The sequence below is a fragment of the Lonchura striata genome, chromosome 2 (assembly GCF_046129695.1).
Source record: "Lonchura striata isolate bLonStr1 chromosome 2, bLonStr1.mat, whole genome shotgun sequence".
In the NCBI taxonomy this organism is placed as follows: Eukaryota; Metazoa; Chordata; class Aves; order Passeriformes; family Estrildidae; genus Lonchura; species Lonchura striata.
In genome coordinates this window covers 467534-482455 of record NC_134604.1, presented here as the reverse complement: position 1 = coordinate 482455, position 14922 = coordinate 467534, and the positions used below count along the sequence as shown (strand labels likewise).

The window sequence follows — 14922 nt, the reverse complement described above, 5'->3', positions numbered from 1 at the left end:
CAGTATCACACTAAAGCACACACCAAACTTTCTGCAGTTTTTGCCATCTTTATTTTTCTGTTAATGAAAAGATTGTAACAACCAAATTCCATTTATTCTTCTTTCTCCTGGTTAGTCTGAACATAGCCAGCTATGTCCCTACTGTAGTTGGTGAACCCTGAGCTCAAAGGAACTAAACCCCTGTCATGAAAAGGGGCTTAGAGCAGGTCACCTTCAGAGGTGTCTCACAACACGTCTTACTGTCAGATTGGACTTTAGGGGCAGTTTCTGGGCTTGCAGATCTCAGTTTCCTCCAGTTTCTTTAATGCAGGCAGAGTGGCTTTGTGTGTTAATGCAAATATCATTTCTGTCTTAGCAAAGAAAAATGAGAGAAACAAATGCACTAATATGAACTAACAATTTTTCATCCTCCACATGGAAATTCTGTGATTCTTACAGTGAGAAATGCAGTGTTTATTCCACTTGGAAGAGAGTCAAGCTGCAAGACTGATGGTTTTGGTCAAAGTAGTTACAGTCTAACTTCCAAGCAGCCATTTGAGGGATGAGACCTGCAATATTCTATCTAAATTTTCATACAGGTCTCATGTTTCTGAGTTTCCTTAAAAGGCTGCTCACATTGGAACTCCCAGTAGCATACCCAGGACTCTGCTTTTTCCTTGTTGTATATTAAAATTTCATAAGAAAGCATTGCAGTAACTTCTCCTATATTAATAGTCAAGGAAGATCTTCCATATGTGAGCCAAGATAAGGTTGTTATCCACAATTTTCAGTATTTTTTTTCCTTGAGCTGCCTGTTTGCTATAAACATTGAGAGGCCTGAATGAGAAATGGGCTTACTGTGGTTTTTGTTGTCTTAATTCCATGTCTTGTGTAGTAATAATGGTGCTCCTCTGCATATTCTCCTTGGAAAAAAATTGGTTTCACTGACCTGTAGTTTTTTCATGGACTTTCCTAGCCAAAAATATTAAATGCAGATGTTGTTTGGGTTTTTCTTCCAATGAGATTTTTTGTTATTTCTGCTGGTTTCTCTGCCAGAATATGTAGTTTTTATTTCTGTATCTTGGAACCCTTTTTTTCAGTCAGTGTACATTATCTCTTTCATTCTAGTGGTTTGCTTAAGGGCAGTGTAGCCCATAGCACAGACCAGGAAGTTCTACAGCCCAAATTTCTATACAAGCCTTCAAAAAAGAGCCTGAAGACTGCTGAAAACTGTTCTCATGCATGTTGTGATGGCAGTAATTGGAAGGTAGTTAAGCCAAATATTAAGACTTGTCACAAATAGCTCTGGGGTAGTTTGAGTAACCATTGGAGGATGTGTCCCACCAGCCTACTGCTGCAGAAAAAGAGAATTAATAAGAAACAAAAAGCCTGTGATGCTTGCATTCCACAGTTTTGTATAGCTTTCCAGTAGGTACTGATCTGCTTCCCCATTAATTATTTTGGTGATTTCAAATACACTCTCTCCTTTTTAAAAATGTCTTGAGTTGTTTCTGTTGGACTTTTGGGTTCAGTTGTGTCCTAACACTGTTATCACCTTTATCTAATATGGTTTTGTATTGTAGTTAGTACTCTAATGTTCTAATCACATACAAGGAAAAACCCAAGAAAATTTCTATCAATGCAGAGAGTTTGGCTTTTGTTAACATCAAGGCTCAAGAGATAGAAACTACAAAGAAAGCTTCAATGCAGCAAAATTCAGAAAGTGGCAGAAAAATGCTGGAGGTTTCTATTTCTTTTATTAAAAAACTAACAGATACTGTAGTAAATTGCTGTTGCTATCAGGGTTCATGGATAAACATTTCCCATTTCTCTTAGCCCTTCCTCCAACTGTGTTAGGAGAAAGAGCCCTCAAAAAACATAGCAGTTTGTTTGTTTTCTCTCTTTCTCTCTTTCTCTCTTTCTCTCTTTCTCTCTTTCTCTCTTTCTCTCTTTCTTTCTCTCTCTTCTCTTCTCTTTCTGTTTCTTTTTCTCTCTCTCTCTTTCTCTCTCCCATGGTCACACTGCTATCCCAGCCCAGCATCTCCCCAGAAATAGACCTGAAGTCCCAGGACTGTCCTCAGCTGCTCCAGTTCTCCTGTTATGGTGAAAATCTCTCTTCACCTATTTTCAGTTCTGCAATCTTCAATCTTCTCCTTCTGCATGATTTGAAAAATGCAGGAGCAGCTGCATTTGCCAGAGTTCCATGTGGTATAGTGATTTCCTGTGCTGGAAAAATACACTCCAAGTAGTAATTACTGTAAGTTAAGTCCATTTAATCTGCACAAGGACTTTTATTGTCTTACACAGTTTGGGAGAATTTGGAAGACCTGGTCTCCAAAAGTTTGTAGGATAGCAGTCTTACAGATGTTAAAGGTGTGCATAGGACGGCAGAGTTTTTAGTGTATTAGGGAGGCAGATATAAAGTGGAATATAGACTCCAGATTCTCATTAGGTAAATCTGAATAAGCAGCAGACTGGATTCTATTAATTTTGCCATGCATTCTCCTTGAAACTCTAAGCATTTTTCCCCTTCTTTGTGGCTTCTGTAGGAGTGCATAACAGATGGTACCTTTTGTAGCCTTTTCACCATTTTAAGTATATTTTTCAGATCTATCGCCTGACACAAAAAAAGGAAGACTTTAGATTGTCTCCTGTTAAAACAGCCACAGTATAGCTTTAAAAGTACAATAAACTATGCCATATTGTGATCCCAGTCCGACATTCCCTTCCTCTCCTTTTCAATGTTCTGTCAACTGGCTAATTCTCTTCATCTCCAAAAGTTTGTTATTTTTGTACTGTGGTATTGTTTTAGGATTGAAATTGGCAGAGGAAAGGAGCCTGTGATGCTTGTAAAAACACATACCACAGAACTGTAGAATTGCATGTATTTTAATATCTAAAATTTCCTTTTAATATTTTTAATAAGAAGCTTCCCTAATTGACTGAGCCAAACTTTGGACATTTCTTTATTATTTTTCTTCTCTCCAATTTTCTTTATATGTTGACATAAGCTGAAATCTCTATCTGTAGATTTTAGTTCTTTATTTAAATTTTGCCTTAATTTTCCAAGCTGTGGTTTGGTCTTTTGCAGAGAACCTAGTGATCTCTAAACCACAATTTGAAAAACAGCTTGGAAAATAACCTTCAGTTCTTGTTTTTGTCTTTTTGGAATTAGAGAATTGGTGAGTCCAAGTCCATAAAGATTTTTGGGAACAGTACTGATTCCTATGAAGAATGTTGCCTGATGCAGCCCAAAGTAGGGTATATCAACTATTGAGAACAATATATTTGTTCAAAAATCAGTAAAGTGCATACAAAGGGACAAACCCAGATTATGATCACCCATAAGGTCAAACCATAAACTGCCCATAATGCAATAGAACATTCCATCTGGATGATCACTATTACAATAATAGCTTTAGATCAAGTGTTCCTCCTGTAAAGGAAGCAGGAAAATTTCTTTGCAGTCTTTTATATCTAGGTGTGAATTAATTTCTGCATTTTTGAAAATGTATCATCTAGCTATTACTTTAAAAACCCCCCAATATATTAGGAAATCTTTGTTCATGCCTCAGTGATTCTTCAGAAAGAATCTCCAACACTTTTGCTACAGTTCTCTAACAAGAGAACTGATATTGGCTGCTAACAAGACAAAACAAAATTCACTTTCAGAGTCAGTTCTGAAAGCACAGAACATGATATCAAACAAAAACAGAAGACACGACTGGGGATACAAACACCATAACGTCCCCCTAGGACATTTATGACATTTCCTACCAGATGAGAACACTTCTTGACCAAAAAAGTTACTGTACCACATGGCCAATGTGAATACTAACTACTCAGGTCCTATTTTTTAAAGCATGTCTTTGCTTAAGCAGTTTGAAGTTGAGAATGAAGATTTATAAATTTCTTAAATTGATTATTTAGTTAATGTCTCCCTCCTACTGCGGGTAATATAGGTAGTTCCAAATGCTCTTTCAACATGTTTAAATAAATGTCAAGATTTCTCCAAATAGACTTTTTCAGCTCAAAAGAAGACTGTGTTTCTCTTAGCAATATCTATGAATTTCCACAATTCATCCGTTCAGCATGCTAGTCTATATAAATATTTCCCTCAAAAAGAAAATAAATCCCTAGAAATAAAGGCAATTGCTCAAGCAAGCAATTTTAAAGTTAAACATTGTCTTAGAAGTACAGTGGATGGAAAACAGTTGCTGGGTACTGCATGAATACTCCACTGAGGTTAATTAGCTCAGGTTTTGCAGGAGCCAAGGAGGAATGAGAGGTAATCCAAAGTTTGGATTGAATTATTCTTCTGGGGAATTGCAAATGGAGTTTACAAATTTCCAACTGTGCAGAGTGTGGTATAGGAGTTTTCTTTCTTTAGAAAATTGCTGTTTGGAAATGTTTCAGCAATACATTACAATGCTGTGCTTCAGTCGTGAGCCACCAAAATTATCATGGGTAAATGATCCTTCTCCAGTCAAGAGCTGGATGTTTAGTTGCCCACTTCTGAGACTCCCATTTTTTTATGTGTTTACAGCAAAAGTGCCTCTAATTTGGGGCCCATTTTGCAGACCTACAGTCCCTTTGACTCGTGTCCTGTGGCTGCCTGTCACTGATGAATCTCTGTTCAAGTTCCCAAGTCCCACTGTATGTGGCACTTCCACTGTTAATCAAGCACTGAAGGGTGGGGGAGGCTTAAGAAGAGGAGGCTGGCTTGGATTTTTTTTCTTCAGTTGTGTTATTTTCACAGCAATGCGTTTGGTTCCCAACACAGTGATGAAAATGGATCAGGAGATAGATAACTACAGCACAGACCAGTGTTGTGCCACATCAGTAAAAACACATGCAGAAGAGACTCTGCACAGTGTCTTTGCTTCATATACTTATTTTTAACATACGTTCAAGCAATTGGATCTTTGCCTTGGCCGAGCTCCTGTCCTGGAAGACTTGTCCTCTGTTTCCCTGTCTGTCATTGTGGGTGGGCCTGACAGGCATTGAATTGGAGATTTGTGTTCTTAAAACAGCAAAAAGTACAAATAAATAGCAATGTCCTTTACTCAGTCTCTGCTTATCAGGTTGCCTCAGACCTAATCTAACCTTGCTCCCTTGGCCAGAACTGAAACTACTGTGTAGAGGAGACAGACAAGTCAGTGTTGAATTAAATAAAATATTAATAGTATGTGTGCAAAGAATCATCAAAAGGACTGGTTAATTTTGTGTTCAGTTCCAGTCCTACACAATTAAGACAAAAGATGTCTCCATGGTTTTGTGGCAAGAAATTGGGCTTTTATGTTCTCCAGAAGGGGAGTAGCACCAATGTGTGTTGCTTGCCTGCTCCAGAGTATTCAAGAATGCTTAGTTTGCAAAATGTTCATCTCTTCTATTTTATTCCCCAGTTATGAATTCCATGTGAAGCCCAGGAACCCCCTTGGTGAAGGTCCAAGTAGCAATGTTGTGGCATTCAGTACTGAATCGGGTAAGAATTTCAGAGATCAGACCACCATTTACAGCACCTTCAGTACCCATGTTTGTGGGATGCATGAAAGGCTCTCACTTCACTTTGTGCATTCAGTCTTGCTCTTTACTTCTCCTGATTGGCTTTTTACCACCATGCCTGGAAAGTCAGCCTGGGATCAGAACTGTGCTGTGTGAGGATGTAAGATGGGCAGACTGCAAGAGAAAAAACAGAGGAACTTTGTCTGGTATTCATTGCAAAGAAAATTACTTCATCCTTAGAGAAGGCTCAGTCATTTAAGATTTATATTCCTGACCTTTTTGCATCTATCCAACTCATTAGCAGCTTCTGGATGGGGAACATCAGGGTTTTTTTGGGATGGTGTGTTCATAGGTGTTTTTGCTACCTGTTCAATAAGGCTGCTGTAAAACAGTGATGTTGTTTGGCTGAAATAAGGATTGAGAAAGAGCTGTTGTGAAAAGTCAGTGTCCCAGTAGGTCCCCTTCCACCCTGTTTACTCTCCAGTGAAACTGTTAAAGAGGTGCATACAAACCTGGTTTTGCCACTGGTTGGTTCCCAAGTCAAGTTCTCTCTGACTCAGAGGTGAGAACCAGAGAACTTTTGCTTTCCCTATTCTTGCTGACTTGTTGACTTTAGGCAAGCAAGATACCATCTTTTGTGCAGAAGCGTTTATTGCTTGGTAGTACTGAAAGACCACACAAAACACAAAATGGACTTAGCCTTTTCAAAAGGACTTTCTCAATCTGTGTTTTGAGCCAGGTGTAATAATTTAATAGTCCTCAACTAGTGCTGTCACTGATGGATGAGAGTTTTGGCTGAGCAAAGGATTACTCAGGGAGGAGTGCAGACTATGCCACACATATTTAAAAACTCTGAATACACTCTTTGTAATTCTAGATTGTTGTAAGTGAAAAAAAATTGTTTGTGCCAAGTGCAGTATTCATGAATGACAAGGCTTATGTTCTGTCTCCTATTTAGTTTGGACAAATTAAACATTCAGTTTTGTTTTTTCTTAATTGCACGCATCCATTTCTCACATTTGGTCTTTCAAAGCCAAGTTTTTTTGTGGCCAGTATTACAGATGTGCCCTTTTTATTATTTAGGTTTTGAAATTGAAATTTTAATAGCACACAGCACAATTAGGTGTTGTTGGTTACTGGTTTAAACTCTTGTTTTTACTAGAACTCTGCTTGGCTGGTTTTGTCCCATAAGTAAAATTATTAAAAGATCATTGATACTGGAGTTTCACACAAGAAATATATTTCTTCTAATTTAATTTAATACAAAAGTTAACTTTGCTTCCAAAACTCTTTCTGTTTCACAAATTACAGCTTACGTCAGCTGTAAAAAAATCACTTACCAATGCTTTTCCATAGAATTATTGGAAATGTTCATTTTACAGTGTCTGATTGAATGTTTGTTTTCTTCCCCCAGCGGACCCAAGAGTGAGTGAGCCAATTTCAAGTAAGTGTTTTATGTATAAATCAGATCAGCAGGTTTTTTTTCAGAAATGAGATAGCAGAATTTTACGAGGAGGGCGGCTCTGCTGCACAGCTGGATGAGTTACAGAATCACACAGCTTCACACACAACTTCACTCCTTCCACCCTGCCCCTGCTAAGGAATTCAAGGCTGTTTGTTTACCTGGGCATAAGGCAATCAACATGATGTGGAACTCCCATGGCAGCTGGGATGGCTTCAAACCAATGTACACAAATGAGCAAAGGACAGCCTCATATTTGCTCAACCTTGTCATTAAAGTAAAGAAAGCTCTGCAAAATTAATAAGCTACTCCAAAGTTTTTAAGTGAGTTAACAGAGGCACAACTGGGAGGATTCTATTTATCTGTCTTTGTGTTTTAGGAAGATTTTCTGCCTCAGAAGGCTTGATCTAGCTCTGCTTTAGGCCACTTACAAGACTCTTCCTGTCCTTGATGGAAGGTGGACTGAGCTTTTGAAGAAGAGCTGAGATCATTCAAGCAAATTGGGCTGTTTTTTGTAATAGTCATCACTTTCACTTTGACAAACACTGTTGGGACCATTTTTCTCCACATAATTAATGACACTTCATTTTTATATGTATTTTTGTCAGATCACAGTTTGCTGCAAGTTGATTGTCTTGGCTTGAACGCACTGAAGAATGGTGACTGTATCACACACTTCATAAATGAGAGTATTTCCAATACAAACATTGTCCCCTAACAAGGTCCTAGAATGAACCTATTCCAAACCTGCACCAGAGGACAGCAGGAGGAGGTCACAGCACCAATTCTATCTGCATACTTTGGTGCTTCCCTGAAATATTTCTCATGTTCAAAATGCAGGTGTCATGGTACATTCTGCTTCATCAAGGTTTCCAGTTCTAGCAATTCAAATGCATTTGTCGTGTGTAATTTTGTATGCAGCATCATACTTCAGCCTCCTTTTTCCTCTCCTGCAGTGGGGAAAGATGCTATCTGGACTGAAATCCCATTCAATTCAGACTCATACTCAGAATGCAAAGGCAAACAATACGTAAAGAGGACTTGGTACAAGAAGTTTGTGGGTGTGCAGCTGTGCAATTCTTTGAGATACAAGATATACCTCAGTGATTCACTTACAGGTAAGAAACATTCAAATCAGTGCTGTCCATATTATATATCCGTGAAATATATTATGGTTTCCAAAATAGGATGTTTAACAAGATGAGCTCTGGTGAAGTGTGATCAGATTTGTTTAATTTAGTCCACGGACTAATCATAAACAGTAATCTGCTTGTGCTCAGTAACCACTGATATGTTTGATACAGAGTTTTCAGACTCCAAAGGAACCTCTCTGCAGTGATCATCTGATTTTAAGTACCTATTCATATACTGGGGATCATACAGAAAACTGATAAAGATCAGAGTGAATACCATATATTGTAAAACAGCCAAATTGGTGTTTAAAGAGTAGCCTGGAATAATTATTAATTGGAGGATGTAGAACTCATTTTATACCAGGATTACACTTGTCATTCCCAGTCCTTTCAGTAAACATCTGGTGACTTCATTACTGGGAGGCTTATAAATATATGACTAACTCTAGTCAACAGGTTTTACTTGCCTGCTCATTTTTGTTTTGTTTTCACATTCCCCATTTTTGTTTATGACCTTTTTCCCTCACCTTTTTGTTATCATATTTTATTACTAAGGGAAACTTCCTGGCCTTGCATTCTGAAATTTTGTTTGGTGTTTTAAGACCAGCTGAGTGTGATTAAGACCTGAATCAGGTGACACATGCTGGGGAAACAGCCTGTGAGAAGTGTTTTTCAGTCAGTTGATAAGAGATCTTTGTGCCTCATGCAGCATGTGCAAGCTGTATCAGCTACATTAAGAAATATGTTAACTTCGTATAATGCATCCCAGGCTCCTGGCTCCCTTCTGTGTGAAGTCTCTTGTCACAGACAGCTCTGTGACAATGGCATTAGCATGGCATCTGAGCACAAAGACGTGTGGGAAATGCCTTTTGAGAGCAAGCCAGGCGAGTGTGTCCAGCACATCACATTGAATTAGTTAGGAGAGACTGTGGCTGGAAGAATCCACTTTCATAACCTAAAGCTGCCCCATCTCTGAGCTCAGCCCCTCACAGGAGCGGGGCTCTGGGCTCTGTGGAGAGAGCACGGAAGGAAAAGAGCAGGGATGTGCAGGGCAGCCCACCCTGCCATAAGTTTAAGCTTCCCTGCCTTGCGTTCAGCACTATTCTCTGATGAGCAGAAAAGGAAAGAAAGCCTTGTCATTAATAGTAAGTGCAATACTCCATATGTAAATAATATCTTAGTGATTATGTGAATAAAAGAGAATGTTTTGAACAGATGTATCATTCACGCAACTGTTGCTGTACTTACCAGCTCTGATCAGATGACAGCACTGGCAGTGAGGCATGATGTGTCCCAAAACCAGCCAGCAGAGGAAATAGCAGTGCCAATCTAGCGGGACTAGACTTTAGCCCTAAATCAAGTGAATTAACACTGCAATGAAAGCAACTCCGATCGGCAAAGTTCAAGATCAGGAGCCCATTTTCCTATTTTCATTAGATTGTTTTGTTCCCGCTGGAAGGGTGGTGGTCTAACCTGGCTGGAAAGATGAGGGGGACACACACTGTTCATATATTTGCTAAGCCTGGTTCTTGCACTCAGAACCAGCGCTGGCCAGGAGTCACAACACTGAGAGCAGCGAGTGTTTGGTGAGGCCCGTGCCGGGAGCTTCCCCTCCAAGCCCAGCTCTGCTCCGGTGTGCCCCGGGACGGCGGTGTCCCTGCCAGCACGGCCAGCACACGCGTGTGGGACCGTGTGGGACTGCGTGTGGGACCGCGTGTGGGACTGCGTGTGGGACTGTGTGTGGGACTGCGTGGGACCACGTGTGGGACCGTGTGGGACCGCGTGTGTGGGACCGTGTGTGTGGGACTGCGTGTGGGACTGTGTGTGGGACTGTGTGTGGGACTGCATCTGGGACCGTGTGGGACCATATGTGTGGACTGCGTGTGGGACTGTGTGTGGGACCATGTGGGACTGCGTGTGTGTGTGGGACCACGTGTGGGACCGTGTGTGGGACTGCATGTGGGACCGTGTGTGTGTGGGACTGTGTGTGGGACCGTGTATGTATGTGGCACCACATGTGGGACCATATGTGGGACCATGTGTGTGTGTGTGTGGCACCATGTGTGGGACCATGTGTGTGTGTGGCACCGTGTGCAGGACTGTCTGTGTGTGTGGCACCGTGTGCAGGACTGCGTGCGTGTGTGGCACCGTGTGTGGGACCGCGTGTGCCGGCAGTGCGGGGCCGCACCGAGCTCAGAGCTCCGCTGACACTGGAAAATCCCCCAGAGCTTTGCTCCCGAAGCGCTGCAATTGCCTCAAAACTCGGCTGCACCGTCCAAATGCCATTGCATAAGGCAGGCAGAAACTGCATCTTTGCATGCTGGTTTTTAGCATGAATTTATTCTTCTAGTGCTGTGGAATTTGTAATGTATAAAACAAAGTTTGTATCTAAGATTGTAAGGCCACCCACAAGGGAACACTGGGGAAAAAATTGACTTTGTGTTAGAATTGCTGTCCCCAAAACAGAAAACCAGTTATTTCTTAGCTGAAAGGTTTTAAGTGTGTTCTTTTATTACAGAAATAATTGGGCAGCAAGAATGTAATAGTCACTGAGAATGCTGCTAATCCATGAAGACCGATTGTTTGAGTTATGCATAGGTTAAGCTGTGGGCCAGAAGAATATGTGTGTATCTGCAAGTTACTGTTCTGGTGCTAGCCATTAAAATATCTGGCTTATTCTCTCTCTTATGGAGAAAAACTGATCTCCGTTTCACATGCCAGGACTGTTCCATAAACCAGCATCCACTGCTGACCTCATTTAACAGTCCTCCAGAGCAGTCACTGTAGGCATTCCAGAAAAGCAGGCCACCTAAAAATAAGTATTTATTGAGGGAAGGAAAAAAATAAATTCTGTGTGTGACCTTCAACAGCTGTGGAAAAAAAAAAAAAAAAAAAAAAAGGCTTTTTTGGGCAGCCTGAATGTTCTTAATTTCAGAGCAAAAATTTGCTGAGAGGAACTCCCTCTGACCAGTTCTACGGAAAAAAACATGTTTGCAGCCAAAGCTAGATAGCAATAAATAATTTTGTAAAGCTACAGAAGAACCACATGCACAGAGGCCATCAACTGGAGGTGAAAAGTTTTGGAAAAGTATTGTTCATATCACAAAAACGTTGGAGTTTATTGATAGGCTGCTTTTTTATTAATTGTTCTTTGGGAGCAGTATTATAACCCACCCCACCACCTCCCAAATGGCCAGACCAGCATGGATTCAAGGCTCCAGGACACCCGGTATCTGATGAGTAATTGGACTTTCTGCCTAGCTTATACCTGCATCCCGAGCCTTTTTCTAAATTCTCTCAGCTTTCCTTTCAACATCTCAACCAAAGGTTGACCATACTAGAACTAAGTGCTCTGAAAGACGGTTAGAAAGAATGGTTAAGTTTATCAAAGGTTTCCGTCCCAGGTTTGGGAAGAGAAGGTAGCGTGCTCTCTTCCATCTTCCGAACTGAATTTTGCTAATGTCTTGCAAATCGGATCAGCAAGTGCAAGCAGCTGTCAAAGCTCCTTCCCCGTGCCTGTTAGCAGATAAGCACAGCCTGTAAGGTCAGCACATGCTACATGGGACACCTGGGACCTCGATTTCTGCTCGGCTGCAGTCAAGTGTCCTGTTAAGCAATCCTGCAAGCAAATACATGGCACGCTCCATGCTCTGGATAAGTACTTAGTATCCCAGGTCATCTACATGTTAAGGGGCATCACTTGCACATACATGTTGTAAAAATGTGATGATTTATACAACAGGCCTTGGCTGTGTTAGGAGGTGGTCTATAAAAACATCTCTGGAGGTACTGGGGGCTTCCTGACAGGGAACCAGACCTGCCTTCCATTCAAACCACTACCAAAACTTGCTTTTTGATTATGTTCTTGATAGTAACAGAATTTCCCTTACTGTATGAAATGTAAGGAGAGGGAAGAATTATGTCCAGGCATAGATTTTGGCCAAGAGTCGGGCACTTTTGCCTTAGCCATGAGCACTTGGAGCCTGCACGTCATGTTCAAATTACAGCTACAGGTCCTGAGAGGAAAAGAATCAAAGCATTCACCTTGGCTTCCCCACAGAGGAAAGAGCACAGCCCATTGCCTCTGGTGGTTTTTGGAAATACTCTTCACTAACTCTGCTGCTTCTTTGCTTTCAGGAAAATTTTATAACATAGGAGACCAGAGGGGCCATGGAGAAGATCACTGCCAATTTGTAGACTCATTCTTAGATGGAAGGACGGGACAGCAAGAAGATCTACCAGTCAAAGATGGTAACTCCCAGCACCTGTCTCTGTAGCAAACCTTGGCAATTCCTTTGTTTGTTTCTATTTCCTGCTATTCCTGTTTCTATATTCCTTCTGTTTCCCCACTGCTGGGGTGGGCAATGAAAGGTGCTGCCAGGAGGCAGAAGAGGGTCAAGAAGTTCTCTGACAGTGGATGATGACTTATTATAACAGCTATGACTTGGGTTCTGTTAGGTAGCAAACAGCCCCTCTCCTGTTTAAAACAGCCAACAAATTATTCACAGTTGGTATTAAATACTTAAACCCAGCCACAAGTTTGAGTTTGCAGAGAGGCATTAAGTGGTGTGTTCAAACTAGCAAGGTTGATTTAAAGCACAGTGCATAATCAGTTGGGCATTAAATACCTTGTTTGGTACAAATGAGAAATTGAAAATTTATGGCTGGAAAATATAATTCATGCTGCAGGAATTCTGTGTGTACTGATTGCAAAAGTGTGCCCGAAATTCCAGACAGGTCTAAGTGGACATGAGGCTGGATGTGCTAAACACAGCCATGACCTGCCTGGCTCTTTTTCACCCATTGCTGAGGCTGAGGTATAAGAAATTTGTACTCGTGTCAGCTGAACTCCTGCCTTGCTGCTGGCAGCAGTGCCAGGCTGAGGTGTTTTGTTCCTTGTGGGGTAAGAGCTCAGGCTGTACTGGTACGTGCACGCGTGCCGAGCGTGTCATGGAACATTTTACTGAGAAAAACAGCAAAACAGTTTTCAGTACAATATCAGCGTGCTGACCAAACCATCCTGTGCTTCACTTACAAAACACCCCACATGAGTGCAGATACGCATTGAGGTAGCTGTGGGAGATGAATGTGAAGTTCCTAAGTCTTTCACAAGTTTTTCCAAAAAACAAAGTAATTGAAGGTCTGAAGGGTGTTTGTTTATGTGTTTTGTGCATTTCTTCTAAAGAGGTTTTTGCTTTTCCCTTCCCAGTCAATGCTGCCCATTTGAAAAGATATTTTGTGTAAGAGGTGGTCAGAATCCAATTTGCATTGCCAGGACAGCAAACTTTTCAGTTGTACCAGATTTACACTTTTAAAAATATTTGAACATTTTAAAAAACTTTTACCTAACAACCTTGCTACCACAGTTTAAAAGATACTTATAACCAGTTTGATTTTGGCAGCTGGATTTGAGTGAATTCATGAGCTACGATCATTTTTAGGCTAAAATAAACAACAAAAAAAGCAAATACCTCACCTTTTCAGTAGCTTGTATTTCTAGCAAATGAACTGAACAAAGGAAAGAACAGACCAACAGACCAATTGTTCTAGCTGCAGCAGGCTGACTTCTGAATTAACTACACATATTTGACCTGAAGTGCTGTGAGAGAATCATGTCTGATGCTGTCTCTCAGCTGCAGAACAGTATTTTTTTTTAGTGTGTGTGTGTGTGTGTGTGTGTGTGTGTGTGTGTGTGTGTGTGTGTCCATGTGTCTGATCCAGCCACATATGCATTCCTTATGGTCAGGTTGGATGGAGCCCAATTCCTCACTTTAATTTGTAACCTCATGTTAATTGTTTAAATGGGAAGCAAGTGTGTCTCAAAGGCAGCAGAGTGAAAGCAGGAGGATGACTGGGATGGGGAGATGCTGTGACCTTTCCCCAGTGGCTGGGTTTTAGGAGGTTCACTGCAGTGTCAAGGCTGCACAGTGGGCACTGTTTGTCACTGTCACAGAGGGCACAGGCTGTACCCAGCCAGCCCCACCCACGGCAGGGTGCTGGGATCTCCAGGGGAGGCAGCTTCACCTCCGCACTGCATCCCAGGCGTTTTAGCTCCGAGTTGGGTTGGCACACTGCAGAGTGCCAGCGGATGTAGGGGCAGCAAGCAGCTCTGCTTGTGGCACGTGGGTTAATGGCTCGGTGACTATTTCAGCCGCTCGCTGAATTGTTAGTAGACTTCTCAGGGAACCAAACCACGGTACTGTCCTGGGAGCTTCATGCGAGCAAAACTCTGTTCTCTTTTCCAGGATTTTTCAGGGCAGTTCGTCAGGAACCGGTCAAGTTTGGGAAGATAGGCGGGGAGACTCAGATTAACTACGTGCGCTGGTACGAGTGTGGCACGTCGATACCTGGCAAGTGGTAGGTGGCACCCACGTGTGCACAGGCCCGACTGCCCGGCGCAGGCTGCAGCAGGCAAGGCTCGCGGTGCCCGGCACCGCGGGGTTGTGCCAGTCGAACGCCAATTCTGCCTTCATTGTGTAATAGTGTAGGCTGCTTACTGTAGTTATCCAGTGTTACAAATCTGTGTTTAGAATTAAAAAAACACAGGCTAGGGACGTGTTGTAGGGTAATGTATAGGGAAGCTGGCTCCCTATTCTTGAGGTATGGTTTGTATGGTATTTTAAAAGATGCGGTGTGTATATTATTTATCACGATGTTGTAATAAATGTTTAAGGCACAGATATGCCAGTGTTGGTCACAGAATGCAATGTGCGTTAGTTTTAAATATTCACTGGTCCTGTAACGTGCCGTAAGTGCCATAAGCTACCCATCCTAATCCATCTGTAACATCTCCCAGTCGTAAATTATAGAAAAGATCCTATAATTTTTAATATCCTGCAGCCA

At 41.6% G+C, this 14922-nt stretch overlaps 1 protein-coding gene across 2 annotated transcripts in view; it reads left to right on the top strand.

Moving 5' to 3' along the window:
• ABI3BP (ABI family member 3 binding protein) overlaps positions 1 to 14526 on the top strand; it is a 113161-nt gene extending 98635 nt beyond the window's left edge. The window contains exons 47-51 of one of the 2 annotated variants that reach the window (XM_077790913.1): positions 5385 to 5464; positions 6899 to 6928; positions 7903 to 8064; positions 12217 to 12330; positions 14325 to 14526. In XM_077790913.1, the coding sequence (XP_077647039.1) occupies positions 5385 to 5464; positions 6899 to 6928; positions 7903 to 8064; positions 12217 to 12330; positions 14325 to 14440 (502 nt within the window). In that variant the 3' untranslated portion in view covers positions 14441 to 14526. The remainder of the gene's footprint in view (positions 1 to 5384; positions 5465 to 6898; positions 6929 to 7902; positions 8065 to 12216; positions 12331 to 14324) is intronic. The other variant, XM_077790914.1, reaches the window with a different exon arrangement.
• The last annotated feature ends 396 nt before the right edge of the window (positions 14527 to 14922 follow it).